Source organism: Saimiri boliviensis, chromosome 9 (genome assembly GCF_048565385.1).
Source record: "Saimiri boliviensis isolate mSaiBol1 chromosome 9, mSaiBol1.pri, whole genome shotgun sequence".
NCBI classification, from domain to species: Eukaryota; Metazoa; Chordata; class Mammalia; order Primates; family Cebidae; genus Saimiri; species Saimiri boliviensis.
The window spans coordinates 53,291,437-53,309,238 of NC_133457.1; the positions used below are offsets into that span (position 1 = coordinate 53,291,437).

A 17,802-nucleotide genomic window follows, 5' to 3' on the forward strand; every position below is an offset into this window, starting at 1 on the left:
GGCAAATTTTTATTTTTATTTGTTTTTTATTTTTAGTAGATATGGCTGGCGGTTTCACCATGTTGGCCAGGCAGGTCTCAAACTCCTGACCTCAAGTGATCCACCCACTTCAGCCTCCCAAAGTGCTGGGATTACAGGTATGAGCCACTGCACCCAGCAAAAAAAAAAAAAAAAACAAAAAAAACAACTCTTTGAAGTCAAATTTTTCCTGACTCATTTCCTATTTTCAGGACATAATTTACATTTAATATTCCTGAATTATTGTGATGTGCTAATGAATAAGGCATGCAAATTAAGTGTGCTTTGAAAGATGCCTCCTTATTATTGGTATGCCCAAGATATCAGCAAGCATCTCCCAATTGGTTATTTTTCTAATTATTTCTGTGATTTCTTCCTCTTGCCTTCTCTTTTTCCAGTCTATTTATAAGGCAATCTGGGACTTCCATAGTTCTCCGTACTCTCATGAGCATGTAACTGATTTATAAAAGACTCTTTCTTACTATTGGAACTTAGCAGTTTTTTTCAATCATTATTTATAGTTTTTCATTATAATTTTCAAGCTACAAAAGTGACTGACAATCAGTAAAACCTTGGAAATAATCATTGAAAATCTTTCAAGTACATACCTTTCACTTAGAAATTTTAAAGGGTTTTATCCTATAGTATTGATCAGAAAACTTTCAAAGTCATGTTTATCACAACATTATTTAAAATGCGGAAATTAATTATCCCTAGGTGTTAGAGTTATGGGTATTTTTGGCTTTTTGCTTATTTGTATTATAGATCTACAATGAATATATTCTATTTATATAATTTAAAAGATTTTTATTTAGGTAGTAAGTAATAGACTGTAATGTGAGTAAAATTGTAACGATGTGATGTTTCCTTTTTTTATAGGGAGAAGAAGCTGATGATGATGATATTTACAACGTTCTTTCTACATTAAAGCGGTTAACTTCTTTTCACAAGTATGTTGTTTTATTTAAAGTAAAGGCAGTGAGGTGGCTCATGCCTGTAACCTTAGCACTTTGAGAGGCCAAGGTGGGCAGATCACTTGAGGCCAGGAATTCAAGACCAGCCTGGCAAAACCTGTCTGTACAAAACACAGAAATTGGATGCGCATGATGGTGCACACCTGTGGTCCTAGCTACTCAGGAGAGGATGGTGCACTCCTGTGGTCCCAGCTACTCTCCTGCTAAGGCAGGAGAGGCAAGAGGTGGGGATTGCAGTGAGCCTACATCGCGCCTCTGCACTCCAGCCTGGGTAACAGAGTGAAACTCTTCTCAAAAAAATAAATAAGTAAAGTAAATGTAGTAAGCCAGGTGTGCAGGCACACAGCTATGGGCCCAGCCACTTGGGAGGTTGAGGAAGGAGTATCACTTGAGCCTAGGAGTTTAAGGCTGCACTTGATTATGGCACTGGCCCATGATCATGCCTGTGAATAGCCACTGCACTTCAGCATATGTAGTATAGCCAGATGTGATCTCAACAACAACAAAAAGATAACATAGATTTAATGAATGTCATATATTAGCCAACATACACTGACTGAATGTCTTTGTTGAGTTTGACATTAATAACAATGGGAATTTTAGGCCTGATGTCATGACTCACACCTATAATCCCAGCACTTTGGGAAGCCAAGGTATGTGGATCCCTTGAGCCCCAAGAGTTTGAGACCAGCCTGGGCAATATAGGCAGACCCTGTCTCAATTAAAACAAAATGTGGCCGGGCGCGGTGGCTCACGCCTATAATCCCAGCACTTTGGGAGGCCGAGGTGGGTGGATTGGGAGGTCAAGAGATCGAGACCATCTTGGTCAACAAGGTGAAACCCCGTCTCTACTAAAAATACAAAAATTAGCCGGGCGTGGTGGTGCATGCCTGTAGTCCCAGCTACTCGGGAGGCTGAGGCAGGAGAATTGCTTGAACCCAGGAGGCGGAGGTTGCGGTGAGCCGAGATCGCGCCATTGCACTCCAGCCTTGGTGACAACAGTGAAACTCTGTCTCAAAAAAAAAAAAAAAAAAAAGTATGTTTTTTTTAAAAATGGGAATTTTAGAAGTATATTGAAATATGTTGTTCCTTTATTCAGATTTCTCTAGATGATTATGTTTTGCTATCACTGAATTATTATTATTATTATTATTATTATTTTTTTTTTTTTTTATGAGACAGAGTCTTACTCTGTTGCCCAGACTGGAATGCAGTGGCATGATCTCACCTCACTGCAACCTCCACCTCCCAGGCATAAGTGATTCTTATGCTTTAACCTCTGGAGTAGCTGGGACCACTGGTATGCATTACCATGCTTGGCTAATTTTTATATTTTTAGTAGAGACAGGTGTTTCCAAGTCAACCAGGCTGGTGTTGAACTCCTGACCTCAAGTGATCTGCCAGCACTTGGCCTTCCAAAGTGTTGAGATTACAGACGTAAAATGCACCTGGCCTATCATTTAATCACTTAAGGTATAATATTTATTCAATGTAATGATTTACCTATCACTTAATGTAATGAATATACACTGTAAAAGTTTAAGGCCATCAGTATTTAACAAATTAGGCTTATTTCATCAGGTAGAGTCCTACAGGTATAATTTTCAATTGATAGCTTTTAGAAATAGTGCTCTTGTAAGAAAGAAGATTTGGGGCCAGGCAGGTGGCTCATGCCTATAATCTCAGCACTTTGGGAGGCTGAGATGGATGGATCACTTGAGCCCAGGAGTTAAAGACCAGCCTGGCCTAAACACACACACACAGACACTAGCCAGGTATCATGGCACACACCTGTATTTTGAGCTGTTTTGGAGATTTTGGCATGAGAATCACTTGAACCAGGGAGGCGGAGGTTGTAGTGATCTGAAATCACACCACTGCACTTCAGTCTGGGTGACAGAGCAAGTCTCTCTTGAAAGAGAGAGAGAGAGAAAGGGAGGGATGGAGGGAAGTAGGGAGGGCAAAGAAGGAGAGAAGTGGGGGGAGAAAGGAAGGAAGGAAGGAAGACAGGCAGGTAGGTGTCAGGAAGAGTTGGGATATATTGGTCAAAGGATTTAACATTTCAGTTATATAGGAGGAATAAATTTAAGACTTCTATTATACAACACGGTGATTATAGTTGAAAACAATGTGTTCTTCAAAACTGCAAAGCGTAAATTTAATATTTTTTAAAAAGAATTTTTGTGACAGGGTCTTGCTCTGTAATGCAGGCTGGAGTGCAGTGGCATAATCATGGCTCACTGCAGCCTCAACTTTCCATGCTCAAGGGATCCTCTTACCTCAGTCTCCCAGTTAGCTGGAACTACAGGCACATGCCACCACACTTGGCTAGTATTTTAAATTTTTTCTAGATACAGGGTTTCACCATGTTGCCCAGGCTAGTCTTAAACTCGTGGGCTTATGCAGTCCTCCTGCCTCAGCCTCCTAAATTGCTGGGATTACAGGCATGAGCCACTGCACCCAACTGAGAGTAGATTTTAAGTGTTCTCACCGCAAGAATAAAATGAATGTGTGTGAGGTAATCGATATGTTAATTAGCTCAATTTAGTCATTCCACAATTTATACATATTTCAAAGTAACATGTTATATACACTAAGTATATACTAATTTTTATTTCTTAACATAAAGGACAAAAAGAAATAAGATTTTCAGGAAAGTCATGAGTTATTCCCTTGAGCTTTTTTTCTTGTATTGTTCGTGTTTGTTTGGTTATTGTGTTATTACTATGTCAATAGAACAAGTGGATTTGAATAAGGATAAAAGACTCAGATCACTGAAGTTTGTGTTGTCAGATTGTAATTTGTACATCCCTTGTAATGAGATGTTCCTGTCTTCTCCATAAAAAAAACAAAGAACTTTGTTATCCAAAGAGAATTTGAGTGTAGCTCTTACACTAATCAGTACTTCAGATTTCAAAATCAATTTCCAAAGTCTAAGCCTTTGTATGCAAGTAAATTTTTTTAGAATTCCATAGAAAAGCAAACTTTTATTTAAAAAAAAACAACTTTCATTTGAAAACAAGTTAATAGTGTCAAAAAGACTATTTTTAGTAGTGGAGCTCCTGAGAATTTAAAAATTTCCTATTATCACCTTCCTAAGTCCTCAGCTCAAGTTAATAGCTATAATGCCATTTTTGAGCTTTTCCATTTTCCTTTCCCCTAATTTTGTCTTTATCTCCATTTTGTGAAAGAAATCTCTTTCAAAAATACACATGTGGTTATATTTTTTAATTGTAAATGGATTTCTTTAAAACATGCTTTTGAATTGGCCTGATGCAGTGGCTCACGTCTGTAATCCCAGCACTTTGGAAGGCCAAGACAGGCAGATCACTTGAGCCCAGGAGTTCAAGATCAGCCTGGCCAACATGGTGAAACCTGCTCTCTACCAAAAATACAAAAATTAGCTGGGCGTCTTGGCACACACCTGTAGTCTCAGCTACTCAGGAGGCTGAGGCATGAGACTCTCTTAAACCTGGGAAGCAGAGGTTGCAGTGAGCCGAGATTGTGCCATTGCACTCCAGCCTGGGTGACAGAGAGAGACCCTGTCTCAAAAGAAAAAAAAAAGAAAAAGAGAAAGATAGTTTTAAATATAGTATAAAGAGAGTTTATCCATATATGGAATAGACTATGAGCTTAGCTTGACCGTGTGGTAGAAACTTTCAGTTAAATGTATGAGGTTTTATTTTTGTTGATTTATTTAATAAATTCGTAGTATCATCTCTTTTTCTTTCCACCTTTCTTTCAAATTTGATCATTTAATGAACATTTCCTTAATGGTTCTTTTTCAATTCTGCAAACAAATAAATTTTTTTTTTTTTTTGAGACAGAGTCTTGCTTGGTCACCAAGACTGGAGTGCAGTGGCGTGACCTCGGCTTACTGCAGCCTCCGTGTCTCAGTTTTAAGCAATTCTCCTGCCTCAGCCTCCCAGGTACCTAGGACTGCAGGCATGTGCCACCATGCCCAACTAATTTTTTAAATGTATTTTTAGTAGAAACGGGTTTCACCATGTTGGCCAGGCTGGTCTCGAACTCTTGACTTCAAGTGATCTGCCAACCTCGGCCTCCCAAAATGCTGAAATTATAGGTATAAGCCACCATGCCCAGCCAAAATGAAATTATTTTATTCTTCCACTCACTTGAAGTCAGCTCAAATTTAAATCTCCTTCCATCCACTATAGAATAAAACGAATGCATTTTTGTTTATTTCAGTGCACATGATCTCACAAAATGGGATCTCTTTGGTAATTGCTACAGATTATTGAAGACTGGAATTGAACATGGAGCCATGCCAGAACAGGTAGGAGTTTATTGATGTTCCATCTGTGTGACTCTAGAAAGTTGAGCTTTTTATGTGATTATCAGAAGCTTTTTATGCAAAGTAATTGATAATTCTTTAGGAGAGCTTTCTCCTTTGAGAGAATTATTTGCTATAGTAATTGAATATTACTGATAGGTGTATTATATCTGCTAATGTGTTAGAGCAGAAAAAATAGAAAACTTTTGCTATAACGTATTATTTAAAAAAAATTTTTTTTTAGACAGAGTCTCGCTTTGTCTCTAGGTACCAGGCTAGAGTGCAGTGGCGTGATCTCGGCTCACCGCAACCTCCGCCTCGCAGGTTCAAGCAATTCTCCTGCCTCAGCCTTCCAAGTAGCTGGGACTATAGGCATGCACCACCATGCCCAGCTAATTTTTGCATTTTAGTACAGATGGGGTTTCACCATGTTGGCCAGGATGGTCTCTATCTCTTGACCTTGTGATCAGCCCACCTCGGCCTCCCAAAGTGCTGGGATTACAGACGTGAGCGACCACACCTAGCCACATATTATAAATATGTTAATGTTAAGGTAGACATTGCTCTATTAGGAAAAATACCATTAATTACTAGGGCAGCAGTTTTAAAACTTTTAGTTTATTCATTACGTAATGAAAATTGATGATGGGTACATTCCAGCTCTATTCTAGGTATTAATCATATTAAAGCATGGCTTAAGTTTTATATTAGAACCATACTTAAATCAACATGTAGCCTTTAATAGACTTTAAAACTTTTTACATTCATATGCAAGTTAGAGTAGAACGGGCAGGAATTCAACAAATTTTGCCTAATCTGAAAGACTCTTCAGTAGAATAATTAGTCTACTTGATTCAGTATGAGAAAGGAAGGACTTATTTTGTACATTGCAGACATTCACGTAGACCAAAATATCAACTACATTGTTAAGTGTAGGTAATATTTAGGGGTTATTTTACTAATTTCCATTTGGTAATACAGAATGCTTAGATGATACTTTATTACTCAAAAGCAGGAAGAATTTCAACAGATAAAATAGTAATCTTATATTCAAAGTTAATCATGGACCAGGTGCAGTGAGTGGATCACCTGAGGTCAGAAGTTCGAGACCAGCCTGACCAACATGGTGAAACCCCATCTCTACTTAAAATAAAAAAATTAGCCAGACGCAGTGGCATGGGCCTGTAGTCCCAGCTACTTGGGAGGCTGAGGCTGGAGAATCGCTTGAACCTGGGAGTTGGAGGTTGCAGTGAGCCAAGATTGCGCCACTGCACTTCAGCCTGGACAACAGAGCGAGACTGTCTAAAAAAAAAAAAAAAGTTAATTATGAAAACAGTTTTTATTATTGCTGTGATTAATTCATTTAAATTGCATAACACTAGTCATTTTCTTGGTCCCTACAAATGTCCCTGATTATGTTAGGTCAGGTGTCCCCAAACTACGGCCCACGGGCCACATGCGGCCCCCTGAGGCCATTTATCCAGCCCTCCGCCGCACTTCAGGAAGGGGCACCTCTTTCATTGGTGGTCAGTGAGAGGAGCACAGTATGTGGTGGCCCTCCAACGGTCTGAGGGACAGTGAACTGGCCCCCTGTGTAAAAAGTTTGGGGACGCCTGTGTTAGGTATTTTTATTACAGTTTATGCAAAGACACTAAATATTTTACCCTCTCTTTTAAAAAGTGTATTTCTGACACTTCCACTTCCCATCTTCTCTTCATCTCAGACTAGCAGCCTAAATAAAATTCATCCATATTTTCAAGCCATGCTTCTAAGTTGAAAGTGAATGAGAGAGTTAAGATATTCTTTTTATGCTTTTTCTCCATTTACTCCAAGGAGAGAATAAAGCGTACATCTCTGTTTCATCTACTGTGTTGAAATTTTTTTACTTAATATACCATCATTTTTGTCCTAGTACTGACTTATGACAGCTTCGCAATGTTATCTTCTATTGTTTTTTTTTTTGGTTTTCTGTTGCTTATTTTCATTGTATATGTCTTATTTTCTCCATTTTATTGTTGGATAAAAGAACATATTTATGTGACATTAAAAGTTCCTTGGCTTTGTTATTAAACACATATTTGTTAGCTATGTGTATAAAGTTTGAGTGCATGACTCAAATAGGACTAGATTGTACTCTTGTTCCTTTTAGCAGCTCTGAGAAATATCTGTAAAGATACTAAATACAGAAATTCTGTATTTAAAAAAAAAGGAAGAAATTCTGTATTCAACCACTTTTTTGTTTGTTTGTTTTTGAGACAGAGTCTTGCTTTTGTCACCCAGGCTGGAGTGCAGTGGCGCGGTCTTGGCTCATTGCAACCTCCACCTCCTGGGTTCAAGTGATTCTTCTGCCTCAGCCTCCCGAGTAGCTGGGATGATAGGCCTCTGTCACCACCCTGGACTAATTTTTTTAGTTGTAGTGGAGATGAGGTTTCACCATGTTGGCCAGGCTGGTCTTGAAACTCCTAACCCCAAGTCATCTGCCTGCCTTGGCTTCTCAAAGTATTGGGATTTCAGGCATGAGCCATTGTACCTGGCCCTCAACCACTTCTTAATACAACCATGCAAGCTCACTGTTTAAGGTTCCAACTGTGTACTTAGAATAAGAATTCAGAGAAAATACCTTTTAGAGCAGGGATACTGAAGAACCACCAAAATGTTTATTATTGTTGACTCTCAGTTGCACTTGATGTTTTGAAGACACTTTTAACACTGTCTAGCTGTTTGGGAAGACTATATTGGCTGTATGCTTGACTATTTTTTGTTTTTTGGCTTTTTTTTATGATAACCAATTCAACTATAAGTTCTTAGTTCCTTCCTTCACTGAATTATTACACAGGCATACCTCATTTTATTGTGCTTTGCTTTTGCGTGATTTTTTCAAATTGAAGGTTTGTGGCAACCCCGCATCAAGCAAGGCTAACAGTGCCATTTTCCCAACAGCATATGCTGATTTAGTGTTTCTGTGTCACAGTCTGGTAAATCTTGGTTATTTCAGACTTTTTCATTAGTATTAAAGCTGTTATGGTGGTTGGTGATCAGTAATCTTTGATGTTTCTATTGTAATTGTTTTGGGGCACCATGAACTGTACCCGTATAAGACAGTGGACTTAATCCATCAATGTTATGTGTGTTTTGACTGCTCCATTGACAGGCCCTTCCCTGATCCCTTTCCCTCGCAGGCCTCCCTATTCCCTGAGACACAACAATATTGAAATTAGGCCACTTAATAACCCTACAGTGTTCTCTAAATGTTCAAGTGGAAGAGTCACACTTCTCTCACTTTTCATGACTGCTAACACAACAGAAGTAATTTTTACTTTCAAGTCTTAATTATTTAAGAAAAAATATTGCATAAGCCTAATAGCTGCCATAGAAAGTGACTTCTCTGATGGATCTGGGCAAGAAAATTGAGAAACTTTTGGAAAGGATTCAACGTTAAGGGTTCGCCATTAAGAAATTTGTGATTCATGGGAGGAGGTCCAACTATCAACATTAAAAGGAGTTTGGAAGAAGGTGATTTCAATGTTCATGTATGACTTTGAGGGCTTGGAGACAAGTGGAGGAAGTCACTCAGATGTAATGGAAATAGCAAGAGAACTAGAATTAGAAGTGGAGTCTGAAGAGGTGCCTGAATTGCTGTAATCTCATACTCATACTTGAAGAGATGAGGAGATGCTTCTTACGGATGAGCATTTAAAGAGATGATATTTACTCCTAGTGAAGACGCTGTGAACATTGTTAAAATGACAACAAAGGATTTAGGATATTACATGAACTTAGTTCATAAAGTAGTGACAAGGGTGGGAGAGGGTTGTCTGCAGTTTGAAAGAAGTTCTGTGGAAAAATGCTGTCAAATAGCATCACATGCTACAGAGAAATCTTTTATGAAAGGAAGAATCAATTGATGCAGCAAACTTCATAGTCATCTGAAGAAATTGCCACAGCCACCCCATCCTTCAACAACCACACTGATAAGTCAGCAGCTGTCAACATTTGAGGCAAGACCCTTCACCACTGAAAAAATTATGACTCACTGAAGAGTCAGGTGATTGTTAGCATTTTGTAGCAATAAAGTATTATATTTTTTAGTTAAGCTATGTACATTGTTTTTTCAGACATAATGCTATTGCACACTTTTATATGCACTGTGAAACCAAAGGTTTTGTGACTTGCTTTATTACAGTATTTGCTTTTTTGTGATGGTCTGGGAGTAAACCTGTACTATATCCAGTGTATGCCTGTGCATTTGTGTATTTTTTCCCTCCTAGTGATTTATCTTTTTTCATACCAGTACTGTTTCAACCATTATAGTTTTAGAGTATGTGGAAGACCAGCTAGGTGTGGTGGCACGCACCCGAAATCCAAGCATTTTGGGAGACTGAGGCAGGCGGATCACATGAGGCCAGAAGTTTTAGACCAGCCTTGCCAACATGGCAATATGCTGTCTCTACTAAAAATATAAAAGCAGTTGGACATTGTGGTACACATCTGTAATCCCAGCTACTTGGGAGACTGAGGCACGAGAATCACTTGAACCCAGGAGGCAGAGATTATAGTGAGTCGAGATCCTGCCACTACACTCCAGCTTAGGCAACAGAGTGAGACTCTATTTCAAAATCTTAAAAATAGGCCGGGTGCAGAGGCTCACGCGTATAATCCCAGCACTTTGGGAGGCCGAGGTGAGCAGATCACCTGAGGTCAGGAGTTTGTGACTGACTACCCTAAAACAGAGAAACCTCGTCTCTACTAAAAATACAAAATCACCCAGGTGTGGTGACGCATACGTGTAATCCCAGCTACTTACGTGTAATCCCAGCTACTTGGAAGGCTAAAGCGGGTGGATCACTTGAACCCAGGGGTCGGAGGTTGTTGTGAGCTAAGATCGCACCATTGCACTCCAGCCTGGGGAAAAAAAAGCAAAACTCCCATCTCAAAAAATAAAAATTTTTTGAATATAAAAAATGAAAATAATACGTAGCAGACCAAAAAGAAATTTTATGTTCTATTTTTTTAATCAAATTATAAAAATGTTGTGGAAAGATTCACCTAATCAGTTTCAATATTTTCCCACATTTCTGTACTTGGACAACATATGTCTTTATACATATGTGTTACATATGTTAATATGCATTTATAAAATACATATTAGGCCAGGTGTGGTGGATCACTTAAAGTCAGGAGTTCGAGACCAGCCTGGCTTACAATGGCGAAACCCTGTTTCTACTAAAAATACAAAAATTAGCCGGGTATGGTTGCACATGTCTGCAATCCCAGCTACTTAAGAGGCTGAGGCATGTGAATCACTTGAACCCAGGAGCAGAAGGTTGCAGTGACCCAAGATTGCACCTCTGTACTCTAGCCTGCATGATAGAGTGAGATTCGGTCTCAAAAACAAAAGAAAAAAATTGCCCCAGCTACCTCAACCTTCAACAATTTTTTTCAGCCTAGGACTCAGTGCAGAATAATACATTGCATTTAGTTGTTAAAAATTTTTTTTGTCTCTTTAATCTGAAATTATTTCTGAGCCTTTATGTTTCATGACATTTTGAAGAGTATAGATAGATTAGTTATTTTGCAGAATGTTCTTTCTTGAGTTTTGCCTGATGTGCATGTTTGAATTTCAGGTACACATTCTTAGCAGGACTGCTGCATTACTGCTATTTTGTTGTCAGTGCATTACATCAGGAGGCAGGTGATGTCAGTTTGTTCATTATTCATGTTATTAACTCTGATCACTGACTAAGGTGAAGTTTGCCAAGTTTCTCCTGTGTAGTTAGTTACCGATATCCTTTTTAGTTACTGAAGTAAGCTGTGGAAGTATTCTTTAAAACTATGTAATAATCCTGTTTCTTATCAGACTCTGACATAATAGTTTTAGTATTGCTTTATGATCCTTGTCTGACTCAGTTATTACTGTCATGGTCACAGAGTAGTGACTAAAGCAGTGATTTTCTAAGTGTGTTGTTTATTTTGTATTTCTTAGTTGGCACTCTACTGTAAGGAAGAACTTTCCTTTCTCTTTTCATTCATTTACTTTTTACAATTTTAAATTTCTTTCAAAAAATGATATACTGTGGACCCATAGATACCTATTTTATTTCTGTTTTATTTGACGAATTGTGAATCAGTACTCTCATTTATTTTGGTGCTCAAATGGTAGCAGACTTGGCCAGTGGGAGTTCATTTCAATCCAGTTCCTATGTACTTTAGATTTTTTTTTTCTTCTTTTTTTTGAAACAAAGTCTCGCCCTGTCATCCAGGCTGGAGAGCAGTGGCAATCTCCGCTAACTGCAACCTTCACCCTCTAGGTTCAAGCAGTTCTCTGTCTCAGCCTCCCAAGTAGCTGGGATTACAGGTGCCTGCCATCATGCCTGGCTAATTTTTGTATTTTTAGTACAAGGTTTCACCATCTTGGCCAGGCTGGTCTTGAAGTCCTGACCTCATGATCCATGATTCACCACCACCCCCCACCCCACCCCCCGGCCTCCCAAAGTGCTGGGATTATTGTCGTGAGCCAGCACCCCTCCCCTGGCTTTTTTTTTTTTTTTTTTTTAAGCATTTTCATCCTTTCTGTCACAAGAGTATGTTTCAGGGTCTGCTTATGCCCTTTTCTGTGCTAATGAATTTTTAATCTGTGAAGAGTACTAAAAATTACTGCAGTTCTGCAATGACAATAATCATTAGCTTGTAAAAAAAAAAAACACACACACATTTCAGAATTTATTGTATCTCTTTATACCCACTGGTAAAATAAAGTCAAGATATATTTAAATTCTTTCTATCCTATTTTGTGACTTTTATTCCTATTTTCTGTTGGTATAGTTTTAAATCTAAATGTCATCTCAGATAACATAAGAAAAATGATTTTTTATTTTATTTTTTATGAGACCATTTGGAAGATGAAATATTATCTGGAAAAATAAAATATTAATTTTCTGCTTTATACTTTCCACAACCCTCAGTAGATTCTAAAAATAGAAAACCAGTAGACAGCATTTATAGGTTTTTTTTGTAAATAGTATTTGCTATAGAACAAAATGGGTGTAACTATACCCATAAAAAAGAAGTATAATCATACGTCACTGACTTTGGACCTCTCAAGTTATCAGGGATAGAAAACTTTTATTTTGCTCTTACTATATACTAGGTACTATTTTAAGCTCCCCCGACACGTGCTCAGGCTGGAGTGCAGTGATGTAATCTCAGTTCACTGCAACCTCCACCTCCCAGGTTCAAGAGATTCTTAGGCTTCAGCCTCCCAGATAGCTGGGATGACAGACATGTGCCACCGTGCTCAGCTAAGTTTTGTATTTTCAAGCAATTCTCACACCTCAGCCTCCCAGGTAGCTGGGATGGCAGGCATGTACTACCTTTTCCCAGCTCATTTTTGTATTTTTGGTAGAGAGGAAGTTTTACTATGTTGACCAGGCTGGTCTCAAGCTCCTGACTTTTAGTGATCCATCCACCTCAGTCAGCCTCTCATAGTGCTGGGATTACAGGACGGAGTAACCAGGCCTGTGGCTTTTAAGTCTTCTACATTTGCTTTAAGTCTTTTTAGGTCTTTACATTTGTTTCATTTGTTTAAGCTTTGTGGCAGCTTTATAGAATATGTATCATTATTTTCATTTTGTTGATGATGAAACCAAAGCATAAAGATTAGATAACTAGCCTTAGGTCACATAGCTATGGCACACTCACTCAAATTCAAGTTTAAAATTTTTTTCGTTGTCTCTTCCCATATTCTCCTGCTAATGTCCTGTTTATGGTAGCTTGCACTACTATTCCACTTTACCCATGCCTTCTAATGTTGGCTTTACGGCAAACTTTTTTTTTTTTTAAACAAAGTCTTGCTCTGTCACTCAGGCTGAATTGCAGTGGTGCAGTCTCAGCGTCCGCTTCCCGGGTTCAAGCGATTCTCCTGCCTCAGCCTCCCAAGTAGCTGGGATTACAGGTGCCTGCCATCATGTCCAGCTAATTTTTGTATTTTTAGAAGAGATGGGATTTTACCATGTTGGTCAGGCTGGTTTTGAGCTCCTGACTGCAGGTGACCTGCCTGCCTTTGTGACAGGGTAAAAGTCCCATAAAACTGCATACCTCAACCATACCTCGGCTTTCCGCTGAAACTGCTCTCTGTAACCCTAATGTGACAGGCAAGCAGTCCAAACCCACGCCATCTTGGCCCATGCAACTTAAAATAAGTAACTAAGATCTGTAATTTTCAACCTACCCAGGCAATGTGTAAACTGAGGCTTATCTTGACTTCTGTGAACCGCTTAACAATCAGAATGTCCGAAGCCCCTCACCCTCACCCCCGAGGTGGTTTACCGGCATAAAAGATCTTGACACCCTCCTTTCAGGGCCATAGGTGGGAGAGACTCGAGTCCTTCATGGCCACCAGCAATAAAGACCCTGCAATTTGGCATACTTTTGTCTTGGTATTAACTTTCTATGCTCGCTCCAGTACAACACCTTGGCCTCCCAAAGTTTTGGAATTGCAGGCTTGAGCCACTACGCCCGGCCAGCAAACTCTTATTTTTGTTGTATTTATCTTTTTGTTTGTTTGTTTTTGAGACAGAGTCTTGCTCCGTTGCCAGGCGCCAGGCTGGAGTGCAGTGGCGCGATCTCGGCTCACTGCAACTTCTGCCTCCCACTTTCAAGCAGTTCTCCTACCTCAGCCTCCCAAGTAGCTGAGACTGCAGGCGCATGCCACCACACTCAGCGAAGTTTTGTATTTTTAGTAGAAACGGGGTTTCACCATGTTGGCCAGGATGGTCTTGATCTCTTGACCTCGTGATCCGCCCACTCAGCCTCCCAAAGTGCTGGGATTACAGGTGTGAGCCACCGTGCCCGGCCTGTTTGTTTTTGAGACAAAGACTTGCCCAGTTACACAGGCTGGAGTGCAGTGGCACAATCACAGGTCACTGCATCTTCCACCTCCCAGGCCCTCAGACTCGCAAGGAGCTGGAACCACAGGCCTGTACCACCACACCCCAGCTAATTTTTTAAAAGAAATACTTCATGGAGATGGGGTCTGACTGTGTTACCCAAGCTGGCCTGGAACTCGTAGGCTCAAGTGAGGACCTCCCACCACTGCCAACCAAATGCTGGCATTACAGACATGAGCAACAGCACCCAGCTGTACTTATTTTTTTTTTTCAGGTATCTTTTTATGTTGTTTCAATGACAATTATGGGGAGAGATTAAATGCTAGTGTTTAATCCATCATGATGCGCTAGACATAAATACATTCTTCACAAGGAACGTATGTTGTCACGTTTTGGGTAGGCACAGTGGCTCACGCCTGTAATCCTAGTACTTTGGGAGGCCAAGGCGGGTGGATGATTGAAGCCAGGAGTTTGAGACCAGCCTGGGCAACATGACAAAACCCCATCTATACTAAAAATAGAAAAACTGGCTGAGCGTGGTAGCATGCTCCTGTGATCCCAGCTACTCAGGATGCTGAGGTGGGAAGATCGCTTGTATCTGGGAGGCAGAGGTCACGGTGAGCCAAGATAATGCCACTGCACTCCAGCCTGGGTGAGACTATCTCAAACAAAATAAAACAAAAGTAGTCATATTTAAACCAATAGTGGTTATTGATTTTTGGATAGATCGTGACTTACTATTTATTATTTTTATTTTATTTTATTTTATTTTTGAGATGGAATCTTGCTCTGTCACCCAGGCTGAAGTATATCGGTGTGATAGCACACTGCAGCCTCCACCTCCCAGGTTCAAGTAGTTCTCCTGCCTCAGCTTCCTGAGTAGCTGGGACTACAGGTGCCTGCCACCACAGCCAGCAAATTTTTGTATTTTTCTGTAGAAACAGGGTATTCCATGTTGGCCAGGCTCGTCTTGAACTCCTGACCTCAGGTGATCAACCCATCTCAGCCTCACAGAGTGCTGGGATTACACTGTGAGGCACGGCACCCAGCCTGTGACTTCTTATTTATGTTACTTATGTTCACAGAATCATGTTTTGCTTAGAAGACTACAGTTATTTTCATGACTGAGCTTAGAAATTATTTGTTACATATTTCTGATTCTTTCTTGTTAATACTATATCAAAACCTCTTAGTATTCCTCTATCCATTTTTTATCTTTCTAGACTCCGAAGTCAAAAAGATATAAATCTAGGTTAATGCCTCCCTTTTCTTCATCAACACACACACTGTACATCTACCTTGCTGTCTACCTTGTCATTATTTACCAAAAATGCATTTGAGTGCCAAGTCCTGAGGATATAATGGTGTACTACAAGTAATCCTTCATGTTATGAGGCTCTTCATGGTTTTTTTATAAATTCTACCCTCTGAATATCTTCTTTCTGTACTCTTATAGCCCTACTACCAAATACTTAGTTTAATTCCTTGTATATGTTGGGTTTTTGTATACAAGGTTTTTGACATTAAAAGTAATTAATGGCAAAAACCGCAATTACTTTTGCACCAACCTAATATATATATATATATTTTTTGGACCACATCAGAACCTTTCTGTTGAAGTAATCTCAGTTTCACCCTCTCTCCAGTCAAGGCTCTGTTGCAGTAACTCTCAACTATGTGTATACATGAGAAAGTCTGACAATGTTTTTTTTTTTTGTTTTTTTTTTTAATACCTGACTACTCTCAAATACTGTTTTATGAGTAGGTTACTTGCCAATCTCTATCAAAATTGAAAGTGGACCTACCTTTCTCTGAGGATTTGTGGTTCCAGTAGACTATAAATACACACTTAGATATGTTTAGATTCAGATATGTTCATTGTAGCATTTATGAATATTTAAAACAAAACATTCTACATGTTCATCTACAGAGAACCAGTTAAATACCACAGGATAAAGGATGATGAGATTTCTATGTACATAGGTTTAGTTGAAAATTATTTTTGAATATTCCATAAGAAACCATTAACAGTGCCTTTCTCAGTAGAAAACTAGAGATCTTTAGTGGGCAAGAAAGTTAATTTGAATTGTACACCAGTTATATACTGTTCGATATTTTACCATGCACATCTAATGCTTTTTAAATTCAGGCTGGGCACAGTAACCGAGGTTTGTAATCCCAACATTTTGGGAGGCTGAGGCAAGCAGGTCACTTGAGGTCAAGAGTTTGTGACCAATATGTCCAACATGGTGAAACTCTGTCTTTACTAAAAATGCAAAAATTAGCTTGGCATGGTGGCACACACCTGTAGTCCCAGCTCTACTTGGGAGGCTGAGGCCTGAGAATGACTTGAACCTGGTAGGCAGAGGTTGCAGTAAGCCAAGATCGTACCACTGCACTCCAGTCTGAGCAACAGAGTGAGACTCTGTCTTAGAAAATAAAGTTAAAAACAATTGCCCGGTGCAGTGGCTCACGCCTGTAATCCCAACACTTTAGGAGGCCAAGGCAGGTGGATCACCTGAGGTTGGGAGTTCAAGACCAGCCTTACTAACATGGAAAAACCCAGGCTCTATTAAAAATGCAAAATTAGCCAGGCATGATGGCACATGCCTGTAATCCTAGCTACTCCAGAGGCTGAGGCAGGAGAATCGCTTGAACCTGGGAGGCAGAGGTTACAGTGAGCCGAGATCATGCCATTGCATTCCAGCCTGGGCAACAAGAGTGAAACTCTATCTGGAAAAAAAAAAAAAAATTATTTAGCAATGAACAATTGAAAAGTGATTTTATGAAATGTATTATTTACAATGGCACCAAAAAACGTGAAATACTTAGGTATAAATCTAAAAAATTATGTGCGAGATCTGTATGCTGAAAAGTATAAAACATTAATGAAAGAAATCAGTCTGGGCATGGTGGCTCACGCCTGTAATTCCAACATTTTGGGAGGCTGAGGCAAGAGGATCACTTGAGCCCAGAATTTGAGACCATCCTGGGCAAGATGGCAAAAGCCTGTCTACAAAAAAAATTTTTTAGATTAACTGGACCCTGTGGCATACACTAGCAGCTACAGCTACTCAGGATGCCAGGTTGGAAGGATTACTCCAGCCTAGGAGTTGAAGGCTGCAGTGAACTGGGATTGTGCCACTGCACTCCAGCCTGTGTGACAGATGGAAACCCTATCTCAAAAAAAAGTTTGAAGAAATGAAAGAAAACCAAATTTTTTTTTTCAGCAACTTACCTGAATTTTTTTAAATTTAGTTTTATTTATTTACTTACTGCATTTTAGGTTTTGGGGTGCATGTGAAGAACATGCAAGATTGTTGCATAGGTACACACATGGCAGTGTGATTTGCTGCCTTCCTCCTCATCACCTATATCTGGCATTTCTCCCCATGCTATCTCTCTCCAACTCCCCACACCCCACTGTCCCTCCCCTATTTTCCCCCAACAGAGCCCAATGTGTGATGTTCCCCTCCCTGTGTCCATGTGTTCTCATTGTTCAACACCCGCCTATGAGTGAGAACATGCGGTATTTGATTTTCTGTTCTTGTGTCAGTTTGCTGAGAATGATGGTTTCCAGGTTCATCCATGTCCCTACAAAGGACATGAACTCATCGTTTTTGATGGCTGC

At 39.6% G+C, this 17,802-nt stretch overlaps 1 protein-coding gene across 5 annotated transcripts in view; it reads left to right on the plus strand.

The window, feature by feature from the left end:
* Window positions 1-17,802, plus strand: part of STAG1 (STAG1 cohesin complex component) — a 417,614-nt gene that overhangs the window by 317,983 nt on the left and 81,829 nt on the right. For all 5 annotated transcript variants that reach the window (XM_074405880.1, XM_074405879.1, XM_003930952.4 and 2 more), the window contains 2 exons: window positions 898-968; window positions 5,202-5,289. In XM_074405880.1, the coding sequence (XP_074261981.1) occupies window positions 898-968; window positions 5,202-5,289 (159 nt within the window). The remainder of the gene's footprint in view (window positions 1-897; window positions 969-5,201; window positions 5,290-17,802) is intronic.